We start from the raw sequence: 25769 nt of genomic DNA on the forward strand, positions 1-25769 counted from the left end.
ACACACACACACACACACACACACACACACACACACACACACACACACCAACACTGTTTGCTTATCACGCTTCCATCTGATTTTCCCATGACTCCACATTAAACATGTACTTCTCATAGAAGTATTGCTCAAAAACCTTAAGTTCAGGCCAACTACCTGCTGCTTTTGCTAACTTGACATGTGTCTGAGATATTTCAGCACATGTGGGGACAATCTCACATGCAGACTTTCCTCAACAGGCCTCAGTTCACTTAAGCTTACTGGTGCACATTTCACAAAGAAAAAGGGAAACGGACAAGCGAAACTTGAACACGAACCTACTGAGCGGAAATGTAGCAGGGACAACAACAAAAAGAGTGCTGCAGCTTTGACAGAGAGACGCCATGGCGGTTCCATGTCTGGCTCCTAATTCCTAAAGAACATGTTTATTCAGCTGAGGGGACATGTTGTCTATCACAGACTCATGCCAAGATTGCACTCAAAGAAGAGAATCATTGAAAATGTATCCTGGCCACAGAGTGAAAGAGCACAGAGCGGAGACAGGTGTATTCTCAAAAGTGTGTCTGCTTGTGGGGATGATTTGTAGTCAAGTCAAAGGGAAATGGGTGCAACTCCTAATGCCTAGTGTGTGTGTGTCCTGCATGTTAAACACACAGCTGATCTTTGCCATCACTGGATTCTCTTGTGTCCCCATACAGGGCACAAAGGGCAGATTGAAGAATCAAGAGCGTCTCGGCTCTCCTCTCCTCCATTTAGTTCATGATGAAGTCTCCTTTAGAAAAGGGCTTTTGGGTTGACAGCACTGCGCTTTTAAAAATGACTTTACTTAATGTAATTTTCAGTAACACAGCTAATGTTATCAGCTGTGTTAGCTGGTAGTGAGGTCCACTGAGGCTACAAACCAAAGCTGTGTTTCCCGCATTAGAGAAGACGGAGATGCAATATGAGTGTTGGCTATGTGACAGTACTTTGTATTGTAGCATAAGCCTGGAAAATAGTAATGTATCACCTTCTTAATCAACAAAGAAGCACTTAATCCATTCAAATATGTATCATTCTTCATTCGCCAAATGTACACAACAATTTGACTTGGTGAATGATACAGCGCATTAAAAGAATAAAGCTAAAGTTGAAAAGGTTAATATAAGAAGTTGAAGAAGGTTAAAATACAATAGTTATACACATTATCATATCCAAATTCAGAGCAATAAATATACTGCATACTACCTCAGGTATTACACAGTGCATGCATGCAATATGAATTTTAATTGAAGCACTACATTTTTAACAAGCTGTATCATCTTAACCAACAGAGCAAAGCAATAACACAGTTATTAGCAAATACATCCCATTTGCAGTCGTCCCATTTATCTTTGCCTATTGATCAAAACACTTTAGGGTGGTCAACCAAGATAACAGCATTAACAACTGTCTAAATGATTCAACACAAATTAAAACATGACCCATACTTGCAACAGTGGTATCAATGCATACAATCGTTGGCCTTAGCTTAGAGCTGTTAGCCCAAATAAAGCTGGAATTTCTCTCACTTTCAATAACAGTCTATTTTTAGGACTTTAGGGTTTTGCAAAAGCAATAAAAAAAGATCAACAGGTTGTTGTAAAGGGAGCACTGAGGAGGAAATTATTCGGTGGTTTGGTTAAGACATTGCTTTTACTTTTCAACCTGCTACCGCAGCCACGTCAAATCGGAAGAGAAATGTCCTTTCGGAAGTAAATAGATAACACTGTATACCGCTTATTAGTAATACATATACCTCAGCACTCGCTATATAAATATAGGCTTAATATCTGATACAGTAGGAGAGTGATTTCGTGTTTTTTAAAGCTGTTCTCTAACTTACTAAACATCTGGTCTCTCACTGAAACTTTGTTACGGAAGAAAATGACGCGTACGTCCAGGGGCTGTGACTGACAGCCAATGTGACCAATAGCATTCAAGGAAATGACCATAAACATTCCACGCAAGCCTAAAACAGCCAATTAGCGGGATGAAGGGTGCACTCTTCGAGGTTTCAAGTTAGATGGGTTACAGAGGCCCAAACCCCCGGGGTGGCAAAATAATAATCGCCGAGGAAAATGAACGATGGCCGGGGAGCTGCTGACCAGTAAGTCTGGCGGCACCGGACACCACCGGCTAGACAGCAGCAAGCTATGAACCTCTGCAACGTTAATAACATTTGATTCCTGGCTGACATGGCCATGATAGGGAGGGAACACACCAACAGAATAATAAGGAATAGCACCGGTTGTAAACAACGTAAATAAAAGCACCACCTACCCAGAAATTCTCTAGGAAGTAGGGCATTATCATCTTGTTTTATTCCTCTTCGCCGCAACTCTTAAATATGTTGTAAGGCAACTTTTGACGCGTAAATCATCCACCGTCCTCCCCCCGTTTCTGTTGTATCTGCCTTTCCCCGTTTTCCTCCTCTCCCCTTTCTTCTCCCTCCCCACCTAAAGACTCCACCTCCACCCGTCTGTATTGCATCTCTCTCCCCTATGGCTTCTTCCCGTTTACATTTTATGGAAGAAATAGCGCCTCCTTTGGCGGATTAACACTAGTTCGGTAAAATGCTGCCTTCATGTGTTTCACGTAAACTCCCGTACTCATGTAGGCTGTTGCAGTGGTATATTGAACGGAAGAAAGCTGCGAATTAGCCTAAAAACTGTCTGTCATAATTGACTGATAACATAAAAAGCGAAAAATAAACAGTTGCTAGCTCAGATACATACGAAATAACATAATAGTTTATTGTATCATATTAAGCCATTTTCCAAACAGCTGTGAACACAACTTGTGAAGTTTACTCTTCAATCATCTAATAATTCCGATTAATTGTATGTTTGTCAGGGAGGATTTTTTTACACATTTTCTTTAAACTCACAAAAAAGAAAAACAATGATTGATTATTTGTGGTACCATGGGTTGTTTAACATTTATGAATGTTATTTAACATTTTTTTTGATCAAAAAGTTAACTATAGGTTCATTGTTAACCCTCTATGGTACGCACTATGATGCCATTTTGCGGGAAAATATTTGGAGAGTTTTTTTTGTCATAGAATAGACCAAATAAACATAATCTAAAGAAATGTTCAAGAAATAATTATTGGGGGGTAGGCCTACTTTTTGGGTCCCAAACAACCGGAAATTAGAGCAATTTCTGAGTGCTGGGTTTCTTTCTCGACAATACATTGTCATATTGGCACAGCTTCTATTACAATAGTGTGTAGCGTTTGGACAATTAATAGGAAATCAGTGTTTGCGGTGCCCAAACAATTATTCACAAATGTTTCCTTTCTATCTTAATGCATGTGAAATGGGGGTGAATGGGGTGAAATTGTTCTTTTTAAATACAAATGAAGTAGAGTAAATACCTATGTATTAATGTTGTTGGTCTAATTGATAACTGACATGTATCTAAAGAAATGAGAGGGGGACACATTTTAAATCTTTGCCATTGTAACAAGAAGGGTTATCTATATAATATACAAAAAACACCTATTATTACAAATTTGACAGATGAATCAACACAAGTTTTGTCCCTGCTCTTGTTCATGTTTGTGCAGCTGCAGCGAGATGAATGCTCTACACTTACAAGAAACAGACACATATAATGTAAACAATTTATTGGAACAATGTACAGATTCAAGCAATGGTAACCAGTCACATCCACTATATCATCTTACAAATATTACAAAATTACTACAGTACAATATAGATTCTTTGCATGATCCAAAATATTTGGTGGCCCCAAAAGTATTACTTTTTTAAAATGTCAGCAGCTTATTCAAAAAAAGAAAATTCAAATCATGTCTATCAAAATCAAGTGTTTGCTTTTATTAGCAAAAAAAGGATGAAGGCAGATAGTCTAATCAAGTTCAAAGGCTAAATAAAAATACAGGAGTTCTTTGACCAGACATTCCTTAATATTGGTGGGCGCTTTTATAAAATACAAATTTTCAGTAAAGCTTCATAGAAAGTCGAACTGATGTTTGCAAATTATGCTTATAACATTATCTTTATGAGTTGTCAACCTATTTCTTTTCTTTTAAATGAGGTGTTACTGCTTCCTTTAGATACAGTTTATCTAATGCAAACACCAACAAAACCTCAACATATTTGCTCTCAAGGCATTGTGTACACATTACACTAAATATTTACCATAGTCTTATAACAATCACTTCTGACAAAAGTACATGAAGTATGTAACCATTTTATTCTTCCCCCTGCTTTGCAGCTGTAATCACATTTGACAGCTAGCAGTGTTGCACACATATACGATTAATGTCAATTAACACGCTTGTTTACCCATCTTTAATATGAAGGGCGAGATATTTACTAATCTTTAGTTGTTGAGAGGAGATGCATGAAGGCGTACACATGGGGGAAATGATAACAAATAACACTGGACACAGACAACCTGAGGTTAACACATAGAAAACACATATTCAAGTAGTGAAACACAACTACAATGTATAGCAGCAGTCAAGTCAGAAATACAGCACAGTAATGGTTCTGCATGTGTTTTAAAGACCTACACTCTCTCAATGACAGAATACCAGGACCGTGCGCACACACACACGCACATACACGCACACCCCATCAAGCCATGATTACTCCTCTTTTTTTGCATGCCAAACAGCTGGAATGAGACAAACAAAATCACTTCAAAACACAAAATGATGTGGCACATACAAGTATTTGCCTCTGTATTCCATGATGCATTATATCCTGTATTCAGTGTTACCTTATATTAATGTTAAATCTAAGAGATCAGTTATAAAATTTTAACGTTTATCGAAGACACTTTCAAAAGCGCATCACCCCATTACATGACTTATTGCATTAGGTAAATACATTTTAGCAGCAATACTTAATTCATTATCCCGTTACGCTAAGGTCATATTCTGAAGGGTTCGGCTACATCATAAATTTCAAGCACTTGCCATTTACATTTTAAGTGCATGTCATGTGCATCGTGAATGATTAAAATACTGCAGTTACTACTCTGGCCAGCAGAGGAAAAATTACTGGCAGGGCATATAAAAAAAATTAAATAAAAAAAATCGTACTATCTCTCCAACCCATCATGGAATACATTCAGGCTATCTGAACACTTACACACTTTTATAAAATATAACAGCGCAAAACAACCAGAGACGATAACATGTTGTAGTTTCACAGTATTTCAAAACTATACATCCAGCTATGGGGTAAACGTTTAGGGAGAACACTCCAGCAACATTGATGTGAAGTTATAAAAGTCCCAGTGTTGCAATACATGAATGGTTACTATGTTGTAATTAAAGCTCCCCTCCCCCTCCCCGTTATCCCCTTCCCACTTTATGTTGGGCTGTGAGGGGCCACCAACATGCAAGAGATGAAAGTACCCCACAAAACACAACCACCCAAAACATTATAGTCATCCTCAAGATCATGCTTTGAGCACAAGAAGCCAAACAACCAAGAAGAAAACGTCAGTACATTAACATATTGAACATTCATTCGATGGACTGCGTGGTTCTGACAGCCAAAAGAAACCACTAAGACAGGATTCGGGTCGATGTGTTGTCCCCTCCGTGTTTCTCCTTCGTGAGGTTCAGACAATATAAAGGATTGTGAAGCGTCTAAAGCTTTTCTGATGAATGTCCATGTCACATTCACGCCACAAGACCAAATTCACTCGGACGCTACATCACAGCCAAGATTTGACACATTTCCTTAAATTTGGTGTGTAAACCCAGTCATGCTACATTACATCTGTTTGCCGTAATTCTCTGGCAGAGGAAAACCAAACAAAAGTACTGTAAATAGATAAATTATAAGGTTGAAGAAGAACCTTATCGCAGGGCAATGACAGCTGTCAAACGCAACACACACCACTAATGTTCCACAGCTTTTCACAACGATAAAAGCATGCTACCTATTCCCAGAAAAGCTGCTTTTTTAAAGAAAACCTTGTGCTCTCCAGTGCCATAATTGACAGCTTTTGCCCTGATAAAAATTAGAAATACTTAAAAAATCTAATAACTATAAGGGTGATAACTAATTCTTGGTGATATGCAGCGTAATCAAATGAGTCGGGTCCAATATGATGCTTTATTAGCATCAGCTGCTATTCATTAGCTTTAAGCTGTCCTTGTATTAAGAGAAAATACCTTCTCCATTCTTCAAAGAACAGTCTTCAACTCAACTTGTAGAATTGAGATGTCATTCAAACGACCTTATGCCATCACTTGACATGATAATAAATGTGTATCTGCTCTGCACTTTTGTACCCAAATTGAAGAGCAAATGCTTAACCGAGCTTCCTGTTTTGCTTACAATTCTTTTCAGCAGTTCAGGTAACAGTAAAAAAGATTGTATTAATTGTTGAAAAAAAAGAAGGGTAATAGATTTCAATATTTCTGATTGAGATGTGATAACATGAATTTTCCTCCCATGATAAGGTTGTTTTGGCAGTCCCTTCCCCCCCTTGCCTGTGCATGGGGGCACCGAGCACTGCAGCTACCACCTCCCTCCCACCCCGTCCTTCAGGTCGGGGAAGGGTCCGCACCCTTCCCTCCCCTCAGCAGGCAGACCCTTCCCCCCAGTAAAGGGTAAAATGTTCCCTGGGTAAAAGAGGTTCCCTATATTGTCTCCCATAGTGAATAACCTGCACAGAGAAAGAGAAGGCTCATTAGAACACCATCCTGCAGCAACATTTGAAATAAAACACCGTCAAGACTTTTATTTTCAATGTATTTTGCAAAAGCACGTTCTTGGAGAGGAAACTGACCCCAGTGATGAGGCATGCTGCCGTGGAAACGGTTACACCCCGTAAAAGGTTGCCAGGCGTTCTTTCAGTGGCAGGGGGAACTGATCTGAGAAGCGTCTCCAGTTGTCCTCGCCCACCTGGTTCTTAAAGCCGTGAAGGATCTGAAATGAAACACCGGGAGAATTTCAAACAAGTTGTAATGACGGCTGCGTTCAAAATAGATCTCCTGCACGATGGGATTATTATTGGCGTCAATTGTAGATACTGTAATTCCTCCATTTGACCACTGGTGGGCAGACAGGAGTAAATGGTCTCAGTGCATGATTAATTCATGAGGGAATGAGATCATACTTTTGAATTGTGATTTTATCTAGTACATGTTGGCACTGTTCCGCTTTTACCTTGTAGAACATGTCTCTTAGATCGTCCTTTGGATTTACCCAGGACGCCACTGCGTCACAGAAGAATATAAAGTCCTGTTCCAGAGAAGACAGGTGAGCCAACATTTCAAATGAGGGAAACAACATAATAAACACAATCAAATGGTGTCTCTGGACCTCACCTGCACTACACCTCCTGGATTTACACTGATCATAGTGCAGATTCCTCTGAACGCAGAGTCTTTCTCCTCATTGTCTCTTATATTTCTTAGAGAGGTGCACCTGACAACAGGGACGACCACATGTATCAGACATTCAAAAAATAAAAACTATTGCCACTATGAATGCAAATACCTATAATGAATATACTATCTTTATATTTTAGATAAATAATCAAATATAGCCTATTTCCAACCTTAGTACAAACATACTGTTGAGGTATTTACTCATTATTGTCTTTATCCTTAAACATATCATTGACTCTATGTGAGGAGACATTTGTGTCTATCATGACCTGAGAGATAACCACAACAAGTCAAGCATGCACACAAAACATAAAACTTGTTTTTCTACTTTTAACAACTCATTTGATCTCTTATAACCTTTGTCTATGAGCAGTGTGTTCAGCAAAACCTCATCTATAGCACCTTAACAATAACATTACTTTTTAAATATGTCTAAAGGAGGTCTGGGTCATTTTTGGGACAGGCACATGCAGCTGGGTGATTACTATATGAGAAAGGACATGTAGCATTTTGTATGCTCTATCTGCAGCAAAGACTGCATCCTTTCTCGAGTTTTTTTTCTGAACCAGCAGGCATGTGACAAATCTGATCCCATGCATCTTTTAGGTTAACAACAGTTAACAATGACAGAAAACTAGAAATTAAACAAATTAATGTATAATACATGAAGGTGCTACTGAGGCAAAAACAAATCACAAGTAAGACCTAAAAGAGGACAGGGTTAGTCACATGGTTGGCAATGATTACAAACTGATATCAAATCAAAATAAAAACTGAAAAGACTTTTGTTTGAGAAGGAAAGTGAGGAGAGGAACAGAGCAGAACAGGGAGCGACAGGAGACAGACGAGAAGAGAGGAAGAAAGCAGAGAGGAGATGAATTAAATAAAAGATTGAATAATACACACCAGGGTCTTATAAACTGCTGTAGCATGGGTGCCACCTCTTGAGGACAAACGTAACCAAGACGACCAATTGTTATTGCTAAGGTAACGCAATCACGGTTACACACCACCAAACGCCAACCAAGACATGAGCAATGAGGAGGGGGAGGAGAAAAATAAAGAAAAAACAAACAACTCAGAGACATAAATCAACAGAATCTGTGTATGATAATTAACAGAAGATTTCACTGGTGTCGATTATTACTGCCCCTTTTATCACGGGGAGGAATGTAAAATATGACACTCTAAAAAAAACATACAACACGTTTAAGGGAGAACACATTGACAACTTTGACAGGACATTCATAGAAAAAGGCAAACAATGGCATCTGCTTTCACAAATCATATGGATCGAAAGTGATTGAAATTCATTAGCTTGATTTAAAATGTGAAGACACAAGCTAGCAAGCTAAGTTAGCATGTGTATGTTACTGGCTTCAACAAGAGCGATTCAGAGATTTCTCCCTTAAACTCACAAATTGTTCATAACAAAAACAGAAATGTGTTTGTTTTTTTGGTTCTTTCGAAAAGAAAAAAGGACAGTTTACTCCAAGCCAACTACATGGATGGAGACTAGTATCCAGCACAGCAGGTTCTTATGAGGCAGAGAGGAGGGAGGACCTAAGTTTAAGAGACACAAAACTATGTGACATTCTCATTAACAAACAGGCATTTATGAACAGTCCAATGACACATGCGGAAAGCAGATGGTATGCTCATTAGAATAAAGTTCGGTGCAGGATAAGCTGATCAGAGACAAACTGAAAAGTGCCACCACGCACTCTGCCACATCTGTGGTGGAGGTCGTTTAAATTTAGCTCCAGTGATAACCTGGAAAATCTCTGACAGACATAAGAAAACTTAGATTTTGTGAGAAATGTTGTATCAACGGAAGAGGGATTAGGGCCATATGAGAAACATTTTTTAGGATGTGATGAAAAAAAAAACTTTTATCTCAGAATTGAAAAATATTTCTTGTTTTTTTTAATCTATTATGATATTTCTGGAAATAAAAATTATGTGAGAATTAATTTTTCCTGTTTTTGTTGTTTTTATATTTTCCTTTTTCCCCCCCAATTCTGAGATTAAAGACAGAACCAAACTTCTTCTTTTAACTTTTGGTCACATCCCAATATGTGTTCCTCATTGGCCCTAATCCTCTTCCCTAAATATCCTTTAGGCCCATGTTGTGTTTTCAATTAAAACATTGAAAACAGGGAACAAATGGTCAAATATATCTTGGGTCAGATGAAAACATTCAATGGGCATGACACCGTTATAATTATCATGTATCCTGCATCAAACATTGGCCATTCTTAACAACATTTAACATCTATTGGCAGATTTGCATCCACATTTAAACAACAGTAAATAAAAGCAACAAATAAACTGACAGCAAACAAACAGGAACACATCTACAGAGTCCCTAGAATTTTATTAATTTAGACAGGTTACACTTCGCCCTTGAATGCATCTTTGTTGGTCTCATTAAATCATAATTTCCAATTGAACTGGTAAAAACAAGAGCACAGTGTAACCTTTTTGAAATGATATATTTCATTTATTCAGGTTAGGTGTTCTCTCAATCATTAATCAGTAGTTATTGTTTAAGTGTTGATGATTGTCCTACGGTAACAGGTAACTATGTAAAGCTGTGAACTCACACACTTCCTTTCTTCTGTTTCAGTATTATAACTCCTCCTATGTGTGCACATTAGTATCTTCCAAGACTGGGCACTTACAAGGCTCGCTGGATTCAAGTATTTCACACTGGGGCTCGCCCGGGGTCTCACTTTCTTTTATCTCTATTTCCAGGCCACACTGCCAGGTTGCAAATCACTATCTGAAATATTTAACTTTGGAGAAACCAGCCAAACCTGTAAGGCCCGTGGCTTGGGAAGGGTTGTTTGGAGGAACATTAAAGGGTAGGACAGGCTCCCTAGAGAGTGCTGTGATTCCTGGCTGGAACTGAGTGTGTGTGAGCACCTCCCTGTGTGTGGCGGCTGGCTCAGTACCGCCACCGAGTGGTACCTGTGTTCTCCAGCAGGGTCTTTGGGGTGTTGGGCCTGTTAATGATCTCCACCAGCTGGTGCAGCACCATGGCAATGTACGGCTGCATTTCAGAGCCTGGGGGTGTAGGAACAGTAAGAAAACCATGGAAAGAAATGTGTTCACTGTTAACTAAGGTGACTGTATTCTGACAGCAAAATATACACAGGAAATTGTGATATATTGTGGTAAGAAGAGGAAATTCAGGCACTCACCCATTTGTATAGATATTTCTCCGATTGCCCATGTTGCGTTGTTGCACACTGATATTAATTCTGGGTTTAAATTAGTACCCAGTATGGGCATGAAATCAGCTGGAAGAAAGAAAGCGAGTTCATTTAGCAACTGACATACACATTATTTCCAAATAAATGTTCAAAGGCCCTATCACGCTCATTTTCATGTTTGATTTTGTGTCTCTACTGGGACATGTCTCCATGCTCTAATGTTCAAAAAGCGCTTTCTTTTTCTCATACTGCCTGCACCTCTTTTCACCCTCAGTCTGAATCCAGAGCCCAGTCTGCTCTGATTGGTTAGCTCTGGTTAGGTTCTGTTTTGATTGGTCAGCTACTTTGAGTGTTTCGGATTGTGATTGTAGCCTTTGCAGACCATTTACATGCATAAAACCCTCTAAAACGCACTACAGGAAAAGGGAAACCCCAGGAGGCATAATAGGGCCTCTTTAAGAGTGATCTTGAGAGAACATACCGATGCATGGTTTGACGTGTTGGAAACAAGCCTTGGTTAAATCCCCTAGCAGAGCAAAAGAACTCTGACGCACTTCTGGCATTTTGTCCTGAAGGGTTGCAGAAAAAAACAAAAGGTGAACAATGCGAGACTTAATCAGTTTATCAGATTAGCTGCTCAAGTTGTTCACTCCCCTCACCTGCATGCACTGGTACATAAGGGTGAGGATGTTGCTCCGAGCAACCAGCTCCTCTATGGTGCCTCCCAAACCCTCAGCCAGTCCACTAAGGAGGTCCAGAGCCACGATCATGAAGTCTTTGTCTGGAGCCTCATACTGGTCCGGCTGTGACTGATAAAGCTGAATAAAAATGGTTGCATTACATTCACAGGAAATGCTAAATCAGGGCAACTACATAGCAAAAAACACGCTGGGGAAGGGACTTTCAAGTATGTTTATTTATTTATTCAGGCCTAGTTGTCCTATAACTGCTGTATCTATTCACTCCCTTTTTTAGCAGCCTATATAAGCATATACAGCAAAACTATGGGAAATCTAAAATCATAACTAGATACTTAAATAGAAAATATTCGCAGATTTCACGAGGGGTGATTGTTCAAATCTGTTATCACAGAAACAATAGAAAATAATTCAGTCCCGATTGGTATCTGATGATAATCAACATTAACCGGTTTTGACGCCCACGGCAGAACATCGCCTGGCTTCAGTGCACATACTCCTGTCAGTTCCTCCATACTTGGGGTATTATACGAGCTGCTGACTATAGATAAGAAGCTCATACTTCCCCACTTCAAAACCATCCCTTTAAGTTTAGCCCGTCTGTACAGAAGGTATCGTCAACAACAAAGGTGTCCGGCACCTTGAATGTGCTTTTTCTGCGTATAAAGAAAATAACAGGAGCCATACACACTCACCATGGCTTGAGCGAGGGTCTTCTGCACCAGGTTGACACAGCGTTGGTACACAGGCTCGCAGTAGGGCAGGAAGCCGCTCTGCAGTGCCGTGGCTACAGACGACAGACACTGAGGAAGGCAGGCAGGGGGAGACAAAGTCAGTGTGTGTTCATACACTCAGAACTGAGACTGACACAACGAGTCACCATCTGCATCAGAGACTCACTTCTAATAAAGGGAACAGATCTTTGTCTTCATCTTTCAGCTGGTTCCATTTTGCGATCAGTGGAGGCATCAACATCTGGATGTATTCCTATCAAATAACACAGACTCAATTAGCCTTTGCACAAAGAATATGCCATTTCGGAGTGGGCATGATCATAAAAGATGGTAAAGCACAAACCCAGACATTCAAACAAATCTATGAAGCCTGGGAGATGTGCTGATACTTTTGAACGATCATACATCTTATAAGATCTTATATATCTTATATACTACTAGCACAACAAAAGAGAAATGAGGAAGAAGGTTTGTGATGTCAGTGTGTGCTAATTTTATATTAACCTTAAATGTGAAGTCAAACTGAGTTTAGTTTTTTTCGTTCTGCATACCGGTTTATTGAGATGGTGCCCCACGGAGTCTGCGAGGGTTCCTATGGCGTCGTAAAGAATGAGCAGGTTTTTGTGCTGGTACTTGCTGAAAGCGAACACCAGGGTGTCGAGGATGAACGCCAGGTAGGGAACCAGCTCTGTGCAAGCCTCTTCCTCCAGAGTGGCGAAGGCACTAAAAAGGAGAGGGAAGAAAACATCATACAGCAAGCAGTACCTAAAGAAATATGCATGCGATCCCAACACCTGAAAGATTGTTTTATGTGTCAAATGACTTCATCAGCGCTTCTTGCTCACCTGCACGCAGCCTCCTGCACACGCTTGTTGCTATCGAGAATGCGTTTGAGCAGCTCCGTCATTAGAGGTTTCAGGTAAGTATCTGGGGGCTGGCTGACCACCCAGTGGGCATAGCGGCTCAGTGTCCAGCAGGTAATAGACCGCACCAGGGCCTTCTTGTCAGACAAACACTGGACCAGATGGGGGATGAGCTCGGGCAGGTACGGGATCATGCCCTGCATACAGCCTGGAGGCGGGGGAGGAACAGAGTCATTTAAAGCTGTCACTTTCCATAATCTGGGGTCATTCTACACCTCGTGTTTTGTCCTCACTTCTTCTATCCCTTCTTACCTTCAGCTATAGCCCCCAGCACTAGGATGCCAGACTCTTTGACCACCCACTCGGGATGGAAGAGCAGCTCTTTGAGGAGGGGCAGGATGGGCTGCAGCAGGTCCTCCCTGAACACGTTGGCCAACACGTCCAGCGCTGCAGCCGAACACTTGCCTAATGTTCGGTGAACAGCAGAGGGACACACATACAAACACAGAAATGAGCGGACAAACATCAAACAGACATCACAGGTACAGAAGACAAGTCATTCATATTTTGTTAGCTAGCTTTGTACGAAAGACCATTCAAATGGAGGTTTTTGAATCATTTTGAAAGAAATGTTGGCACTGGCTCTGAACTCACGCAGGTTCCAATCAGAGATGGTATCGTCATCATCATCCAGCTCATCATCCTCATCGTCGTCATCCTCGATCCCGTCTTCCTCATGCTGCTGGGCGACTGTGCGGGAGCGATGGAAGCGCGGCCTGATGTCCTGCTCGTTGTCGGGAATAGCCTCATCTTCCTCGGTGTCCCCCTAATAGTGAATGTAAAAAGAATCAGCTTCTATTAATCTTTGCGTACAAAGTATTAAACTCACATGTATTTGTACACCACATAAACCACTTCATTGAACTGCATGTCATCCTGAGTCATGGGGCAATTCATCCTCTTACCTACAGGTACAAATATTAGGCTGTATAAACTGACCTTGAGCAGGATTATGTCAATCTCGGAGTATTTCATCCCGTTGACAAGCACCGGAGTGAGCCTGGAACAGGGGCCAAAGGAAACATGATGAGAACAAAGGGCAAGGATAGGTCAGAGGCCACGGGCAATCTATCACATGTGATTCCTGCTGTGGGGGCACTTTAATGTGACAGCGTGCTGACAGATGTTACAGCCGAGGTCAACAGTCAGGGCTCTTAATCAGCCGGCTTGATGTGAGGAAGAAGAATATCATCCCAGTACAAGGTCTTCACCAGCTAACTGTCAAGGTTGCTATGAATCAACAGCTTCTAATATTAACACTCGAGTGTCAGTCTGTGTATTGTGGCAACGTGTGTGTGTGTGTGAGTATTCTTACTGAGAGAGGTGTCCACACAGCACTTCCTTACACACAGGCTGCTCTGCCAGAGTAAGCCAGAACTCACAGGCCTCCAAGGCGACATTTTCATCTTGGTCCTGAGTCCTCAGTAGCATGTACTAAAGAAAATGAAGCAAATATCTTATATACTTTTATATTAACAAAACTTCATATATTCTTCTAAAAATCCCAATGCAACACCAGCATGTCCGTCCACAGGGCGTTACAGGAGTTATTACAAAAAAGATTGTCTTTCTATATATTTTTAGAAACACCTCCCATTAAAAGACCAAAACCAACGGTGCATTATACTCTCAATATTTGCTTACTTTAATGCCATGTCTGTGAATACATACTTTAAAAAGTATTTCCTAAAGCAGCTGAGTACTGTAGTTTTAAGCAAACGTCACTAAAACTGGAGTAAACTTTGGTGAGCAAGCATTTCTAAAACCTTAGTGTTTTTTGGAATGAACTCAAATGAAACTGCAGAGCTTATGATAGAGAAAGAACCACAGTGAAACGGTGTGGCTCACTGATGTGTCTTCAATCGTTTCTGATAAAAAGATGTCGCTAAGAAACTAACTTGATCAAGTTTTGGCTGGACAGACAACACCGAGATACGCCAGACTAAAAAACACACATATTCATTCTACATCTTTTTACCTGTGTTTGACTAATCCTTATTTAACCTTTGTCACATTCTCAGTCTTCGTCTTGACTCACTGACCTCTATGATGTTGAGCATGTGTGGCAGGAGGCGGTCCAGACGGACTTCCAGCAGCATGACTAAAGCTCTGCACACATTCTTCCTCACCTCCGGTTCCTCATCTGTCGCCAGTGCAAACAGGTTCTACAGAGGATGAAAAAAAACTCAAGGGTCATAATGTGGTCTTTCCATGGTGTGCAACAGCAATAACTAACACAAACAATACTTAGAATTGCATAGCATTTGAAACACAAAGTGCTTTCCGGAATATATATGAATTGGGTTGGGCTAAGTAGCATTTTAAGTAGCATTAAGTAGCATTTTAACAAAGGTAAACATTTCTGCAAAACATCTTATCTGTGCATTTTGTATGTATTTATATTTGAAGGATGGTATATCAATTGGTATATGATGGTTACCCCGCTGATGGTTGCTATTAAAACACCAAGTCATTTGTTACACTATTAGATACAAAAGTTTCCTTCAGCAAAATATTAGATGTCTGCAATATTTTATATATGCACTATGTTCATCAATTAAATAAATACATTAGGAATATAAATCCTTTAAAGAAAATGTTAAAAAGGGACGACACTAAATCAGAAGTTAACGAATGACTTCTAAAGATGATAAGGCAACTAAGCATTTATTTTGGTCTTAGCCGGCTTCCTTTTTTTCAGTCAGCAAGTCGTTATCTAATGCTTTTTCTATGCTAAACGACTGATTTCCTAGAAGCAAGCACATTTAAGTGGTGCTATTGCATTACTCTTTGTTCAGAAACTCAATGTGTCAATGTAATCGATGAATCAAATAAATAATAGAAGTGTTAGTCAACCTATAATCTAGTTAAGGAGAAACCAGATGAATCCTCAGTGAGCAGTCAGTAAAGTAGCTTGTGTTAATGACCTGAAGGGTGGGAGGTCATTCTCATTGTTGACATTACATTACATGACATGTCACTTGTTAGACGCTTTTATCCAAAGCCACTTAAATACTCAACACTGTGGACAATCCCCACAGGAGCAATTTGGGGTGAAGTGTCTTCAGGGACACAACGACATGCTGACTGCAGTGGGACTCGAACCTGTGACCCCTGATCCGAACACCAATGCCCTACCCACTGCGCCACACGCCTCCCTGACAGACCTTCTGGCTCCATATATACTACGTTCAAGCTTATGGTTATCTTTGTATCCATGACAACGAAGTGTAAAGATGAATTACTGTCACTTGCCTCAATGAAAGGGTCGATGTGCAGCATGAGAGCCTGAGTCCGGCTGATGATGAACTGATTCACGCAGGCAATGGCATGAGACCTGCAAAACAATAACCAGCACTTAGTGAACACAAACACATGCTTTCCTCACATGTCCCACACTATGAATGCTCCCCCTGTCTTCTTCTCTGCCACCACTGATTTAACCTCCAAGTATGAGGAAGACTTCTCTTCTTAACAGCCTGTGGCATTACTACAGTCTGAGGCTTCAACCGTGAATCTATAGAGACCTTTAGTCTGTCTTGTAAAAATAATGTACAGTCAAGAGGATATGTATATCTGCTTAAAACATAATCATTAGTCGATGATTTATTTAGAATGAGTTCAAATAGGTGGCAGATAGAAACACTCTTAATCATAGGAAGGGGAAACAAAGAAATGATTTTTAGATTGTAAATACAACAAATACAAACATTTTGGGGAATTATAAAATCACAGAACAGCACAAAATCACAAACATATGGAAAATAAACAAATGATCATACATCATCAATACAAACGTACATTTGTATTCTAATGTAATATCACCAATGACGTAGCATTACAACATTTACCTACGTAACCTAGTTAAATAGGAACAGGTTTGATTTAGATATGATTTCACTTTACACTTAATAAAGTTTAAGGAAAAAAAACGTATACGATACCTAATCTTAGGACTGTTGTGCTTAAAAAACTGCAAGAACTTGGGGATCATGATGTTGAGAGGACGATCCAGGAGGTCACTGTCCAAAATCTCAGCAGAGTCCTCACAGATCTTCTGCAGGGCTCCAAACGCTCCCTGAAGGTAACATTAAAAAAAGGAAAAAGATTGATAAGAAAGTCAAGACAGCAATCCTCAAGGCAGGCTACTCTGCAGCTATAGTCTGCGGAGGTGGGATGAGTTTCTGTTTACCTTCTTTTGTTATTATGAAACCAACACTTTGCAATATATTCTCCATATCATTTAATATGTGTTCATGTTGTTTTGGCCCTGCAGGGAACACATGTAATAACATCTCTGTTTACATAGGCATGGGGCATATAGAGGATGTTGTTCTGCACAGTGGGAGCTCTCACATATGTATTCATCCTCCTCCCTCACCCATGATCTTCAATAGAATGCATCCCCTTCTGCTCTAATAACCTTCAAACAGTTGACACACACACACACACACACACACACACACACACACACACACACACACACACACACACACACACACACACACACACACACACACACACACACACACACACACACACACACACACACACACACACACACACACACAGTTAGTGCCTGTATCACAATATGCTGCAGACTTCAGTGTCTTTCTCACAGAAATGCAGCATGAGAAGAAGACTTAAAAAACAGCATTGACACCGACGGTGTCTGAAATGGGTTTCCATGGAAACCGTTCCCTTGTCAGCATTCCTTTCAGATGACAGATACAGAATTGTCTCAAAATGTGCAGGAGCCAAGCGGATGAAATAACGAGGAGGGGATGAGGAGGAGACTGTGTCAAGGTCACAGAGAGGAGGAGGCAAAGTGTAACCAAGGGCAAACAGACGTTAACCTCACTTATGATACTCAATTGAACCTTGATAAATAGGCATGCTTTTTGGGGGGTGATATTATGCATCTCTCATTTAATGAGACTAAAGAAGGTATGATAGTATTATAGGCTTTGAAATGAAACCACCAGATATAGAAATTATGTAACTGAATAGTACTATAATAAAAAAACTAATGATGCCTGATTGAAGAATTGTTACAAAACGAATGTTCGATAAGTGTTGACATTTTTTTAAAGAAGAAAATCCCCCAAAATGTTGCCCCCTTCTAAAATGCAAAGATGTTCTACCTTTCTGCATTTTATAATTCCTTTTTACTCAATATCTTGATTGTTGTTGTTGGACAAAATAACCTGAAAATAGCAGCCTGTATTCGTAAATACGTAACAGCCTTGTAAATACAATAAAACCCAGCTTTCCTACAAAGCAGAATACTAAAGTAGTTGTTTTTAAAATGAATAAATAATTCATGCAGTTTTAAGCTCTTTGCACTATAATATTCATAATAACTCATCCCACGTGAAAATGAGTGGAACCGGACAGAAGAGTGCTCCCACCGGCGCCACGCTGTCCGTGAGTGGACGGAGAGGGGCAGAGAAATGGGCGTGGCCTCAGAGCATTCCAGTTACGCTGAAGCATCTAAAATGTAATCCTCCCTCCAAGTCCTGCTGTGGAAGGTCATTAAACGCCAGAATGTAAGTCATGCAGATGACAGCCAGCCGGAGAAAAGAGAGGCATGCTTTTAGAAAACCAAATAGCTCCTTCAGACTCCGGCTCTGAAATGTGACACATGTCTCGAGGGCTGAGGACGTGACAACGATTTTTCATATAATCGTTTTGCTTTCCGGAGAAAACGTCAATTCGATCTACACAACACCGTTCCAACTGCCATTAATCTCAACAGTAAAACTGCTCTCAGGCAAAACCTATATTAAGGCATCCACCAACATTACACTCGGCGTCCAGCACACCTGCTCCTGTCTTTTTATAGAGCTGGAGAGAGGGCTACAGCGTGGAGGCTCCTAATGCATCTGCTGCTCTGAAACCCAGAGAAAAAGACCTATGGTACTTCTGCTGCAGAAGCTGCTATTACCTAGGCGTGTTGATTTGCTGTTTATTACAGAAATGCATGTAGGTTTTTAAAAGATTATTAAAATAAGACAATGTCATAATCCAACCCAAGTAAACATATCTGTTAATGTTTACAGCTACACGTCTGGATTATATCAGGTATCCAATCAACCCTCTGCTCCGCCGTACATGAGCAGACATTAGCTCAGTTTGAGACCGTTGTGTGTGTGAGGATATTTCAGTCACAGTGATGAAGATCCTCTTGCATTGATCTGTTGTTGATCCACAACACAGAGGACATGTTCTCCTGATCAAATGGCGCAGGGCCAACATGTTCCTCGTTGCTTATATTAAGTGCACACTGCTCTGAAACCCAACACTGGCAGCCACCAAACATACTCCCCAAATAGATATCAAAGTGTGGCAGTAATGGTGTGGATTATTTCTGGGTCACGATGGCAACAGTCATCACCTTAAAAGTTAGTTTGGCACGACATGGATACACTAGTGGATTTACAAGATATGCAGAATCTGACATACATTCTCTTAATAAAGCAAGAACTACAAACAATTACACATTTTCCAGGACACTTGGCAAAAACTGTATTCATTTAGTGACAATGCACAAAATAATTGTGCAGCTTTTTTTGCCACTACACCGGCAAAAGTTAGGAAAAAAAGAAACAGTGCAATTCGCAAAACACCTAAAAGGGTGTGAAGCCGATTGGTCTCGGTGCTCCTTTGCTATTTGCACGTGCTTAAGAGAGGTCATATGGTGGGAAACTGGCCTCTTTCTATAAAAATGGAACCCAAGAACACTCCAATTCAGCACTGATTGCACAACGCAGTTACAGTGGAATCATTGGCATCTTCAGAGAGCTGTTGCTAACAACGGAAGCCCATTCAGACTACAGGGGTGTCTGCTCAAACTAATTCATTCTGACATGATGCAATGGGGTTTGTGTCGTGACAAATAAAGCTCCCAAAAGAAAGTCACTTAAAATACATGAGAAAAAACACTAAGGTTACCATTCCTCTTCCTCATTTCCTAAATCCTTGGCTTACATTTGTATCTTTCCTCGATTGTTCTGTGGAAGCGGCACTCGAGCAAGTCCTTCCTGACAACCCATCCTGCCTCAGGCCGACTCCAACACATTGCACTCAAGCGCATTTACAATGTTATTTTGCCACGTGGATAATACAATCAGATGCAACAAAAAGAACAAATTGCACTCCGCTGCAAAACTTTATGGGCTACTTCACCCGGTAACAACATTAGGGCGATGTCTTTGTGAATCGGACCTTGAGACAGGGCAGATTGCAAAAGAAGCACATCCATGGTGCTACCAGCAACCGCAAACCATTCATTGTGTGAATTGTGAATTTGCCTATTAGTTTATTACATTTCATGTATTTATTTAGCTTTTTTCAGGAAGAAATAAATAGAAATGCAAAACATATCAGCTTTCCAAACTTTATAATAAATAGCCAAACGCACTCAAATCTTCTTAAATAAATAGTTTGCACTTTATATCACAAGATAACAAGACACTTGTTCTGATCCAGCACCAACTTAAGCATCTTCAACATCAAACGCTAAGAAGCTTTCCAAGCTGCTTTTCAAAATTATAGGGAGCCTTATGAGGAGTTGCAACATTTGGTCGCGTTCAGTGTTAAGCCTTGTACACACATACACTTCAAGATCCTCTGCAGTAAATAGCTGACCTAAATCTCAGCATCTCAATGAGCTTTACAAGAGAGGAGGCTGACTGCTGCATGGAGAGCCATTTTCTGTCACAAGTCTTCCTTCAAATTCAGTCGGTACATTCAAATAAATGGCATTGCTGCTGTAAGGGGTGATGAGTAGCTAGTACTTATTTCCTGCCTTTTGGACACAGCTGAATTTACATTGAATTTGTAACTTTTTTTCTGTGTGTTCTCTTATGTAATGTTTCTTCCTTTTCCTATAGAGTCTGATGTCAGAGGCACATGCAGCTGACAGCACATTAACGACCAGTTCATGTGAACCTAAGCATGGGTTCAACACCATTACACAGATCAGGTGATCCAACACCCACCACTAGCTACTGTACTCTCATTACAGTGGCCGTTGCATGGAGCATTTAACCCCCAACATCAATGTTGTCACTACACAAGCACTGATATGATCAACAACTCAGGACATCAAGCACTTCTACTGTATGCATTGATAAGAGCTGACGTACCGTAAAGCAATCACATGGGTCTAATATATTTCCAGGATGCAAGAATTGGATTAGGATGGACTACAAAAGATGGCATGTGCAGCAAAGAACAGAACAACACACATTGTACTTTGCTGATATGCATATTATAAAAGCTATTCTGGGTATTGATGTTAGCGAAATCAGAAAATGGGGTCAAAATGGTTCTGGTAAAAAGGATAGAAAGAGAACAAACGATTCCATGGTGAAAAATCTGCGGTTCTGGCTTCCCCTCCAGCTGTGAGGCTGCCTTTAGCTCATCTGGCCAGCAGGATGCTATCCAGATGCTGCTTTACAGCTGACCCAGCTCTGCTCCCGTCCCATAATAAATAAATAAACAAATAAATAAAGAAATAAACAGCGAGTCGGCGCTGCGTGCCCAGACATGCCTACTTATAGCCCGAGTGTGTGATCACAAATGTGCATACACTTAGTCTCTCTCTTTCTTCCTCACACACACACAGCTATGACAAAAGAATAACTAAATAATGTTTAAGCAACCAAATGTACCGCCAGCACCAATTAATACAACTAACACATACCATACCATAATATCTTAAATAAGCCAAGTGTAATCTCTCAAATATACTGCAATATAGATACTGGTTGAGCCAAAAACACTATCATGTTTAAGTTTAATGCCCCCAGATTAAATTGCTTCAGTAGACAACATAGTGTGCTAAACATTTTTTATTTTAGTATGCCGACAAATCCTGATGGTACACTGTAGATTAGCAAAGCATGAATAACTGCGGCAGCATTCAGTTTTGAATTTTAATCCATATTTAATGCTAATTGAGTAGTCAAAAGATTTCAGATGTCATCTAATACCTCTGATTTATGCAAATGCTTTCTCTCATTCTGATTACGCTATAACAGATAGTAATTTATACAGAAATATATTAAGGTTGCTGCCGAATTAATCCAATCCAAAGACTTCTTGCTTTTAAATCCCTCTCATTACATGTAAACCTATAAAAACAGTTAAGGTATACGATGCAAAAAGAAAGTAGAAATGTTATCTGTCATGGTTCTTCAGTACAGTATAATGTCACTCTAGATGCTACCACCTACTATAGGCCCCGTCTGATTAGTTGAAAATCCCACAGCCTTCAGACCTTCATCTCCCTCTTTTATCCTTACCTCACATGTGTTGTAGTCCTCAGAATCCAGCAGCAGGCAGAGTTTAGGTAAAAGCTCCAGCCAGTTTTGTAGCTCTCCCTTTGAGGCGATGGTGGTAATGAGGATACCTGTAATGTGAAGGATTTCATATTAGTTAGAGCGCTGTGACAGAAGAACAACTTATGCACAAACACTGTTTCCTTATGATACAAACAAAACAAAGAACATGAGTGAAAATCAATACAGACTTTCAAGATCACATTACACTTATTGACGTGTAGGGATAGGCTTCATATACAGTCAGTTAGCATTGTGAATGAAAACTGTCCTATATTTTTTTAATTACATCTTATATTTATCAACAGGAATCTTCATCCCCAGATAATAAGCTCAATTTCAGGTTCTTATTTGCATTTAGTGCCTCTCCTGTGCTTTCATGTTCAAAAAGCTCTTTATGTTTCTCATACTGCCTGTGCTGCAGTCTGAAACCAGAGTCCAGTCGGCTCTCATTGGTTAGCTGGCCGGCTCTGTTGTGATTGGTCAACCGCTAGGTCTCTTAGCCTATCACATACAATGTGATTGAGCGGTAGCCAATAGAAGTGCACGGGTTACATAGTGATGTCACTATTTTACGGCAGGGAACAAAGGAGTCCATTTGAGGCGTTTCAGGCAGGGGGAAACCACAACAACCATAATAGGGCCTCTTTACCTGCTTTGTCTACTGCCAAACATCACACAGAACAATACATCCCTAAAAGCTGCTTTTAAACATCCTACACTACAGTACTGGGGAGGATATGTGTTGCTGTACATATGAACATGCGAGTTAGGATGAGTGATCATTTAATTGAGCCTCAATTAAAGCAGGCCATTCCATTCAGCGGAGGATGTAACGTACCCACGGTGGCCCGGATGAGAGGAGACGAGTCTCCGATGTTCTGGAGGCACTCGCTCTTAATGAAATCAGACACGCCATTAGGGAAGTTCTGATAGTGAGCTTTCACATTGTTCTTCAGTATCAGCCCACTCAGGGACCGCGTCGGTTCATCTGGTGTGGGTGGAGGAAAGACAGATAATTGAATTGTAAACTAACAATTTAGTTGATCACAGGATATTGTTGCCACTATATTATTTTTCACTTAACCCAAGCAGAGGAACATAAACAGCCTTGCTTTAACAGGGAAAACAACAAATATTTAAAAGAAACAATTGACTTACACTATGTATTTTCCTTGTAACTTGGTGTATAATATGTGTGTGTTGCATCTGAGCTAGGAGCAGTAGTGTTACAGCATCCTAAAATGTCTTAACACCACTTAACATTTCGGTGCTCTACTGTGCAGACAGTCAAGCCAAGTGTTGAGTGTTGCCAGGAATTAGGTTTAAAATTAGAGTGACCCATATTCTGTGCGCCACATCATCTGTGGCAAAGATGCCATTGGGTCGCGGAGTCATGGCCAAACAGAGCTGTCACTGAACAGTTACATAAAATTGACATGTCTGACATTCACACTGTCCAGTACCGTCAGGTGATCTAGGAACACAGCACACACACACCGCAAAATGAAACTGAGATTATAAGAGAGGGCTTACCTTCTGATTTTAACTTTGTCAGAACAAATATCAAATAGTTGTTAAAATCGGGATACTGGTTCAGCTGCTCGAGTCTCTGGGAAAAGTGGTTGAGGAAGACACTGTACATATGGATGTTAAAAGGCTGTGAGAGAGCACATCATCACTGCAAACCGTCACAAAGTAATAATGGACTCTCTCTTCTGAAGATGTGTAGAAAGAGCAAATGTTAAGCAGTTAAGTGCTGTAATGAAACAGTATAATGGTGTGTGAGGGGGAGAAGGTGTATGGTTGTAGAGGGGGGTCATAAATATGTCATATGACGTGACTGAGTCCTGTACGTCCCCAGACAGATGGCGTATTTAGGGCTTTCACAGCAGCTTGCCTACAAGTTAACGATGCAGTACATATATGCGTTACGTAAGCAAATCATTTAAGATCAGCGTGCAACAAGACAAGACTCACAGGGGCCAGCAGCATGGAGCAGTGGATACTAAATGTTCTCTAATATCAAATCTGCAAGGTGACAACAGAAGATGGATAATGCATTTTAAATGTTACACAACTGTAATTACGAAACTACACATCTTCCAGACAGCTTCCCTGCTTCGTGTGTCCAGTCCCAGCTGCAGTGAATATATATTTCTAATGCTAGCTGATTAGGCTGGTTGGGTGCGCCATTATAGTCGTTTGTCAAACATGAATTGATTTTTCAGTAATCAGACATGGAAAGATTAAATTAATGTAACTGCACATCAATGAATGTGATTTTTTGTTTTTCACTCTTTGTAATGCTGACCGGGTTAGTTTTCTCAGAGTAGTATACTCATTTATGATTTATATTCTGATTACATTTGATTTGAAATGTGTCCTATCATAAGAAAGTTTGATATGTTCGGTGCATTTAACAACACAAGTAATCTCTGCTTAAACACAATGGTATTTGCATAAAAACGTTGGTGTGCACATTTTAGTGTGACAGCCAGATATGTATTTTAAAGACCGGTGATTATTTGTACCTCAGATAATTTAGATGCCATATGTAGGCATGTTTATAATATCATTAATATCATCATCATCATAAGAGAATTATTATAATACAAGTGCATTTAACCTGATAATTGTCTGCTTGCTTTGAAAATATGCAATATTTGATATTTTGCATGTAAAATATGCAATATAGAAATGTAAATCGAACATCACATAGAATTAACAGCATTTTGCTCAGTGCCATAATGGGGCATGCATTGGCTGTTCATTTATTTGTTCGGTGTATATGGCGATTAAAGCTGCTGTATCGAGCCTACATGCGACGTTTACTTGTACAGTAGCGAAATGTTTTATTAGCCTGACATTGTACATCAATATCCAATGTTATAGCTGTCCATGCAGCAGTCATTTGAGCACGGCACGGACTGCTTTGACTCTATCATCTTGGAGACAAAAAGCACCGACCGGTAAGCACCTGCGTACCTGTTATAACGGTAATAACCCGGGCTAGTATTATAACATGTAACAAAGCATGTGTTATAATCCATGTCTGGCTTGAGGAAGGATACTTGCTGGACCGATCTCTGTGTGGAGGTATCTGGCGACTGGGACTCTTTCAGCAGCTGTAGAATTTGTTGAAGTCCTTGCTCGTCTGGCTTCCACTCACACTCCATCTTGCTCTACTGCTGCTGCGGATAAAGAAATAACATTGAGGATTTGTCATCAAACGCCTCACTAAACGCGTACCCATAAAACACAATAACACGTTAACGGTGCGTTATTTAGACACATAACCTGGTTTTAGATACACAAATGTTCTTACCTGTCTTGACTGAGCCGAGTGAAGCTGACTTTCTGTTGAAAAGTGACCGTCTGTCTGGGTTTTCAGACATGGGCCTGTTACAGGATCCACATCCGTTTTCGCAACAAGCTGAA

General features: G+C 40.2%; 1 protein-coding gene across 6 annotated transcripts; it reads right to left on the minus strand.

The window, feature by feature from the left end:
• Positions 1–3637: 3637 nt before the first annotated feature.
• On the minus strand, positions 3638–25769 carry LOC104952204 (transportin-1). Of its 6 annotated transcripts, none has more exons than XM_010778972.1 (25): positions 25657–25769; positions 25403–25519; positions 23865–23940; positions 23170–23319; positions 22293–22399; positions 16926–17059; positions 16237–16318; positions 15024–15146; positions 14297–14415; positions 13921–13981; positions 13576–13747; positions 13234–13386; positions 12904–13129; positions 12610–12781; positions 12225–12311; positions 12020–12127; positions 11286–11444; positions 11108–11195; positions 10615–10713; positions 10382–10477; positions 8315–8390; positions 7346–7445; positions 7185–7259; positions 6805–6944; positions 3638–6681 (listed from the first exon to the last, which is right to left on the minus strand). In XM_010778972.1, exons 2-24 carry the CDS (start codon positions 25505–25507, stop codon positions 6837–6839), a joined length of 2676 nt encoding a protein of 891 aa, XP_010777274.1. In that variant the 5' UTR covers positions 25508–25519; positions 25657–25769; the 3' UTR covers positions 3638–6681; positions 6805–6836. The 6 variants fall into 6 exon arrangements, with proteins under 6 accessions (XP_010777274.1, XP_010777275.1, XP_010777273.1 ...); XM_010778973.1 differs by having other exon boundaries at positions 11286–11435; positions 25403–25522; XM_010778971.1 differs by having other exon boundaries at positions 25403–25522.

Source organism: Notothenia coriiceps, unplaced genomic scaffold (assembly GCF_000735185.1).
Source record: "Notothenia coriiceps isolate Sejong01 unplaced genomic scaffold, NC01 NC01_scaffold00019758, whole genome shotgun sequence".
Lineage (NCBI taxonomy): Eukaryota > Metazoa > Chordata > Actinopteri > Perciformes > Nototheniidae > Notothenia > Notothenia coriiceps.